Raw genomic sequence first — 7,525 nt, forward strand, 5'->3', positions numbered from 1 at the left:
TCGTCTTGTGGTCCCATTTGGGTTGGATTCTTAATATACGTTTATTTTTCACTTGTATAAGAAGTTCCATCTTTTAGTTTAGAAATATAAACGGGAGGAAAAAATGCAATCGTCACTGCTCTGTTAATTAAAAGAGGAACTCAGACCGATATCTTTCACCAGTTATTATAAAACCATCATCTATATTTGTGACCAGGCGTCAAACGAAGGCGTCTCTGTGAAAATACATCCGTTTATCAGATTTGTACAAATATAGGACCGAAAACTAACTATTCTATAAGACCGCTGTTCACACGTTAACAGTGGACTACAAGATTAGATTTACTTTGAAAATGTTTGTGTAATTTTCTTTATTTTGTTTAACAGGGCATGTTTATGCTCATTTACTGATCTATTTGTTTTCTTACATCTTTTGCACCCTCCATTTTTCTATCTGTATTTGAATTATGTCGAAAATCGAATGTGAGACATTTTCTGCATTTGAAGATATTTATTAATTGCACCGTAATAAAAACCATTTACGACGTCTACAATTTCCTTTTAAATCTCACTTGCATTTATTGGTCCAACATTTCACAAATTGTGTGTAAACATCACCTGAAATCATACAATTTAAATCACAAACATTACATAAGCGGCAAAACTATGCATAGTAGTTCCCACTGGAAAACGGCTACCATGTGTTGAGTTTAGCGGTCTTTTGATATAAATTCATTTGAATATAAAGCTTAATTCAAAACAGAAAGGGCATTTCCTGAGACTGGGTCAATCGTGTTTTAAAAGATCTGGTGCTAAAATTCACTTAAAAGCTTTTTGAGTAAAAATGTTTCAACTTTTTTGGTCAGAACTTTGCCAAAAAAAGATCTTTGGGCTTCAGCTTGTAAACATTAGCAGCCCAGACGTTGTATTGTTAAACGCCTCGAAAGGCACCACAAGGCTGATTGTGTTTTAGTACAATGTCTTGAGTGAATGGAGGTAGCGACATTAGCTTCTCTATAGAATAGGTTTGACAACGTCAAAGAAATGTAACCTTCATGTTGAGACAACCCTCCCTCTCCATCACCAGTGGTATGTCATGTCTAACGCTTTGGCATTGTAGATCATTAGCTTTTTATTGCTGACATTTTTATTCTAAACAGATTTCTCTTCTTAAAAAGACAAAGACGAGAGTCACCGGTTGCGTTTTCATACACAGAGAAAGTTGACTACTTGCCTCGCTATTGGTCTTTTTGAAGCGTAGTTTATTCATCCGATCATTGAAAAAAACAACAACAATGCAGTTTGTGAAAGCCAAAGAGGAGTTGGGTGTTTTGAAGCCACAGGGAAATCTCAACCTGCTTCCCTAATCTCAGTGGTTGTGTTTACGTGGATAAAACCCAAACTGCAGTGACAGAACTAAGTTCTCTGTGTATGTAAACCCAATCAGTGACTTGAGTGCACCCTAACGATCTGAATCCTGAGTCATCAGTGACAACCGCCCGGTTTCTGGCTGATCTTCCTGTCCGTAGGGTTTTAATTGTGCACTCGCTGCTCCAGTGCCTTCAGCTCAGCCTCCACCTGAGCTGGCAGATCCACTCCAACTTGCTGGGTGAAGTAGGCTCTCAACTCCTTCGTCTCCTTCTGCCAGAAAGACTTGGGTACATCGAACAGGGCGCCCATATCCACATTGCCGCTCAGACCTTTAATGTCGATGGCGCCATCTTCTGGCAGCCAGCCGATAATGCTCTTCTTGGCCGCCTCATCCTCTCTCTCCCGGCCGCAGCGCTTGAAGATCCACTCCAGTGCGCGGGCGTTCTCGCCGAAGCCGGGCCAGAGGAAGGCGCCGGTGGCGGGGTCCTTTCTGAACCAGTTGACGTGGAAGATCCTGGGCAGGTGAGTGGGCGCCTTTCGGTTCTGCATGCTCAGCCAGTGAGCGAGGTAGTCGCCAAAGTTGTAACCAAAGAATGGCCGCATGGCGAAGGGGTCATGCATGATCATCTTGCCTGAAGAATGAAGAATTGGCTTTAGTAATAGCAACATCCTTATTATCCTAAAGCACCCCATCAAATAGGAATTTAGACCACATGAAGATCAGGTGTGTGTGCTCGTACCTTTATGCTCAGCAGCTGCCGTGGCTTCAGACCTCATGGAAGCTCCAATAAAGACTCCGTGTTGCCAATTGAAAGACTCGTACACCAGAGGGACTCCTACAACATCCACATGAAGATCACGTTTAATGCACAGCTACGCGTGTGTCGCTCGACTTCTCACAAGGTGCGCAACACAAACTGTCGCTGTAACGACTCGAAACGTGCAACCTGATAAAGAAGATCACACAAGCACGTACCTTCCGGCCTCCTGCCACCGAAGATGATGGCGTCGATGGGAACGCCCTCCGCACTCTCCCAATGGGGGTCAATGATGGGACACTGAGCCGCCGGGGCACAGAAGCGGGAATTGGGGTGGGCACACTGGGTCGAGCTTCCTGTTGTTGTTTTTCCAAACAGGAAATAGTTTATTCTACCTTTAATGTCACAGTAATCTATTAATGATGTACATCTGCACATCATGGTTCATACTGTGTCTGATCCTTGAGTCTCTGCATTTCTATAGATTGCACTGTATACACTGTTCAGTTTACTCTTTTTCATATTAGTTTGATTTATCCAGAGAGTCTATAATGAAAGAGATGGTAAAATATACTAAACATTCTTAAAGTTGTATACGAGCTGAGCCTCCTCTGTTTGAGGCAGAACAATAATTATAACTGATGTCTTTTTTGGCAAAGAAACAAACTCATGATTAAAATTAGTATTCAACGACGTTCATTATAAACAAAGCAGCAAAAAACTATTAATCTTTTCTAGAACCACTGGACTTTAGATGGATGTCGTCTGCATTACCTTGCTGCCAGCTTTTTCCGTGCCAGTCTGTGAGCGTGACCCCGGCTGCGGGCGGGGCGAGGCCCTCCCACCACACTCCTCCGTCGCTCGTCTCGCCCACGTTGGTGAACACGGTGTTTTTGGCGATGGTGGCCATGGCGTAGGGGTTGGTCTTGTCCGAGGTACCGGGAGCCACGCCGAAGAAACCGTTCTCTGGGTTGATGGCCCTCAGTTTCCCTGTAGAGAGACACACACGAGTGATGTTGGGGAGTCACGGAATTGCCGCCTACGACGGGGATTCTACGTGCGCGAGACGGCCTCCTCCCTCTCACCTTGGCTGTCGAACTTCATCCACGCAATGTCGTCGCCCACACACTCCACCTTCCAGCCTGGCAGAGTTGGTTTCATCATGGCCAAGTTGGTTTTACCACAGGCACTGGGGAAGGCCGCCGCTACGTAACGCTTCACTCCCTGAGGGTTGGTAATACCCAGAATCTGAGGAGGAGAGAGAGAGAGAGGGGTGAATATCAGCTTTACTCAGCTTTGAATGAACACTCATCACTGAGTGGCATCGTGGCCAAGCACTTGGAATAAATGTCCATAGTAGTCTAAAATATAAACAGGGAACCGATGAAATATTATTTTCTATTCAATGCATTTTGTTACTGTAGGAATCCTTTTGCTCCATCAGAATGTGAATTAGCTGTAGCTAAAATCTGGTACAGTGCATCAAATGGTGACATTTATGTTTTAACTGTATGTGGTCCCTTTTAAATAAAGATATATATAAACGAATGAGGAAGTTATGTCATAGCAGTAGTCAATCAATACTGGCCAAAATTATATTAATGACCAAAAGTAAATCCCATCACAAGATGCAATGTTGATACTGATGTTGGTTCCATCAATACCAATTTTTTTTTTTAAAAGGCTTCAGTTATTTATGATTAAACTGTGTCCTAGTATGATTGCATGTAATTTGATTGAGCAATGCAAAATGTATCTTTGCATTTCTCATACGACCATAATAAAATAAAATGAAAACTGGGTTCATAAAGCTGACGACACATTTTACGCAGGAATCGTGATGCCTTCCATAAACTAGAGCGTCACACTTTTGACCGACACAAATGAGCATCTTTGGAAGTCCTCTACTCCGGAGGCTGCTGTGTGGACCGTGAGGCTTCAGCTTCACGTGTCACACTCACCAGCATGTGCTCGGCCAGCCAGCCTTCATCTTTGGCGATGCGCGAGGCGATGCGGAGGGCGAAGCACTTCTTCCCCAGGAGAGAGTTCCCTCCGTAGCCACTGCCAAAAGACATGATCTGCCTGGTGTCCGGCAGGTGAGAGATCAGCACCTGCTCCGGGTTGCAAGGCCACGCGTTGACCAGAGGGGCTGAAAGGAGGGAAATGCCAACGTGGGGGGGGGATGTGTGAGATCTTGTAGGTTTTAGGCAATAAGAAGCACCTAAACAACTCGTCGCATGCTCTTAATGTATACCTTTGAGTGGTAAGGGTCGTCCCACAGAGTGCTGGCAGCGGACGAAGTCCACCCCTTCAGACAGTCTGTTCAGCACAGGTGTGCCCATACGAGTCATGATCCCCATACTGGCCACGACGTACGGAGAGTCGGTCACCTTCAGGCAGAATTAAATGTTTATCACCCTGATTCCACAACCTGCCACATTCAGTAAATAATAAAACTATAAAGTGCGACAGCAATTTAATAGAATATACCGCGGAACAAATTGCTATAATAAATCACGGCAATTTAGAGCAACAGAGCAAAGCATTTACAGCTACAGGCTTATTGCTTTATTACATGCTTTTTTTAATGAGTGTTACCTGGACACCATATTTAGTCAGCGCAGAGCCGACAGGACCCATACTGAAGGGAATCACATACATGGTCCGGCCTGCAGAGAGGACACAAAGAAGCACAAACGTTATTTATTTTTTTGCATTGTATCAACGTCGACAAATGCTGAGTGGGTGGTTAAAGATATCAGAACCTTTTCTTCAACAGGACAGAAGCATTATCGAACAATGTTTTCAACATGGGCTCAGTTTGTAAAACACAAATGCATAAACTGAAGCCTTACACGAGGCTTTTCCCGATACCGCTATCGGAGCAACTCTAGTTCACGCATGTCTATATTCAGAATGTTCAGATTCAACTGTTAATCACTCAAAACTTTTAAACTTTTCAAAGGGAAGTTGAAAACACACATCATATGGCAACAAGGGACAAACATTTTGTCTCCGTGCACCAACGTACCGGACATGCAGCCCGGGAAACGCTCCCGTCTGGCTGTCTGCCAGTCAGACTCGCTCATCCAGCTGCCCAGCTGGCTCTTCGCCCCTCCAGCCGGGATGGGGATGGTGTCCCTCTGGCTCTTGGTCACAATCACAGTCTTGCTTTCCACCCGAGCCACGTCCTTTGGGTCTGTACGCGCCAACCAACTGCAAAACAAGGCAGGAATGGAAGCATGACGCAAGAGAGGTTAACACGAGGACGTAGTTGCCTATTTGGGGTTCATAGACAAATTAAAGCCCTCACCAGTTCTCATATTTGGAAAGCTTCTTGACCATCCCATCGTTCTCCAGACCGGCCAGGATGTTGGCCGCTTCCTCCGGCGTCCCCGTCACCACATGCACACCGGAGGGCTTGCACTCGTCCACCGCTCTCTTCACAAAATCAGCCACCGCCGGGGGCAGCGAGGGGATGGAGGCCAGGGAGCGAACCCCGACACTCGCCCCAACAGCACCATGTCTAAAAGAGAGCGGGCCTTTCAGTAAGTCATTACTCTTTTTGGCCCTTTACTTGTGACCTGAGGACATTCCAACTGCGCCAAGGGAACGTGCAGTTTAATCATACAAACAAAATATATAAATCGTGCCATTTTGAGAGCTGAGGAGAACACGAACAGCAGCATCTGTTGGACTTGTCCTGTGAAGGACACTGGTGTGGACTATGGCTCCAGTGAAGACACTTTGTTCAGTCTCTTACGAGGTTAATTTAGCCCCGGATATAATTTTGTCCGCTTCATCTTTGAGATTGTTCTGGTCTTTATTCACGGCTGTTGGATGTTTTTGTACTTTCAGACCTCATGTTGGAAAAGCCTGAGGTGGCACAATCACTTAGAACACCAGTTTAAATGAGGTCCCAAATTGGAGTTGTGTTCTTTTCATGCGACAGCAAGATGCCTTTGATGCAGTTATTAGTACAACCTGAGAGCCTCACACAGACTTCTCCACATAAAGGGAGGTATGCTGGGGGGCCGGCCTATTGTTGGAGATAAGCATGATATTCACAAACACTGGTCACTGAGAGGGCAGTGGATATGCAAGCTGTTAAAAACACAAACACGTGTGTGTGTGAATGCGCACGCGTCTGTCCATATTAGAAAACAAAGCGCATACACACACATCATTTATTCCTTTGTCCATCTGTGGACAATGTGGCTGACCCCCAGACGACCTCTTTCTTAATTCTTAAACCCCCCCTGTCCTCAAATGAGAAGCCCCACCAAATAACCATTCCAGCCCAAGTGCTGGGGAACCATTTCCAGCCATGACCTGGCCCACATCAATGGCTTACTTGACTGGGAATCCAGATCACACTCTTCTGCTCTGTTGTTTCAAAGACAATGGCGTCAAGTGCAGGCACGCGGCTCCCAATTGGCTGCACCGAGAGCACCATTGTACGTGCAGCACGCGCGGACACAGACACGCGTCAACTTGTGCATGCAGACGTGCAAGTAAATCTGGTTGGAGGGTACAAAGGTCACGGGGCAGCAGGAGCGCAGAGAGGCAATAACACGCAGCTCGACAGGGCAAAGAGCGGAGAGCGGTCTAATGCAACCACAAGGGTTCAAACTCCTTAACCAGTGGCCTGGATCATGTTTAACCATTGATGTGGGAGCAATTAATCATGAACAGACTGTTTGTGCTGAAACCGCAGGCTCGACATGCAGCGAGACACAGATTGGCAGGAATGCATCTTCTCTTTTATTGGAATAGCCATCTTGAATTTGAAGACGTCAACACACAGACACACAAACACACACGAAAACTGGCGGTTTCAGAGGATCTGGATAGAAGAAGGTTTCGCTGAAGGTGCTCTGAAAGAACCTTAGCGTATCTGTATCATGTCAGCATCCTCGGCTGAGTTTAAGATTCACGTCTCCTTAAAGCAGCGCCACGGGACTTCTCTTCTCCCCAAATCAATTAGCTGCGCCTCCAATAAAGCACTCCGTGGTGCCACTAATTACTGTAACCATTTGGGTGGAGCTGAAATATAAACACATTAACCTCCATGTGATTAGGAAACGTAATGAAGGAATTGGGCTGAACTTTAAATCAATTCTCGTTGATTAGTCACATGCTTTCTGAAGCTCAGATAGAAACAAGAGATAACGGTTAAAGCAGTGGGGCGGGATGAGCAGCATTGTTGAGATGCATGTTCAGACTCCGAGGGCTTCTGCTCTCGGTTCGTCCCCTAAACCAAACCATTCATCCTCCTCATGCTTTGGTCTCTGCCTCTCCATTCCTCCATACCCGATGAGAACATGCGTGTCTACGTTCTTTTAGAAATGTAACACTGATTTATCCAGACATGAGCTTTTAAGGAAGGAAACATTTGGGATGGGACTACTCTGCAG

At 45.6% G+C, this 7,525-nt stretch overlaps 1 protein-coding gene across 1 annotated transcript; it reads right to left on the minus strand.

Moving 5' to 3' along the window:
* pck2 (phosphoenolpyruvate carboxykinase 2 (mitochondrial)) lies at positions 1-5,474 on the minus strand. The gene is made up of 10 exons (XM_079234524.1): positions 5,422-5,474; positions 5,140-5,324; positions 4,707-4,777; positions 4,363-4,498; positions 4,070-4,257; positions 3,194-3,356; positions 2,883-3,098; positions 2,327-2,464; positions 2,091-2,186; positions 1-1,982 (listed from the first exon to the last, which is right to left on the minus strand). The coding sequence occupies exons 1-10, from the start codon at positions 5,451-5,453 to the stop codon at positions 1,513-1,515; spliced, it is 1,695 nt and encodes a 564-aa protein (XP_079090650.1). The 5' UTR covers positions 5,454-5,474; the 3' UTR covers positions 1-1,512.
* Positions 5,475-7,525: the final 2,051 nt, after the last annotated feature.

This window comes from Taurulus bubalis (genome assembly GCF_910589615.1).
Source record: "Taurulus bubalis genome assembly, chromosome: 18".
Taxonomy (NCBI): Eukaryota; Metazoa; Chordata; class Actinopteri; order Perciformes; family Cottidae; genus Taurulus; species Taurulus bubalis.

Excerpts from the sequence above, each read along its gene's own strand:
- pck2 (XM_079234524.1), bottom strand. The coding sequence starts at position 5,453 with ATGGTCAAGAAGCTTTCCAAATATGAGAACTG. Across the intron at positions 4,778-5,139 it reads TTTCCCGGGCTGCATGTCCG|GCCGGACCATGTATGTGATT; the intron begins GTACGTTGGTGC and ends TCCTCTCTGCAG. Across the intron at positions 2,187-2,326 it reads CGGTGGCAGGAGGCCGGAAG|GAGTCCCTCTGGTGTACGAG; the intron begins GTACGTGCTTGT and ends TGGATGTTGTAG.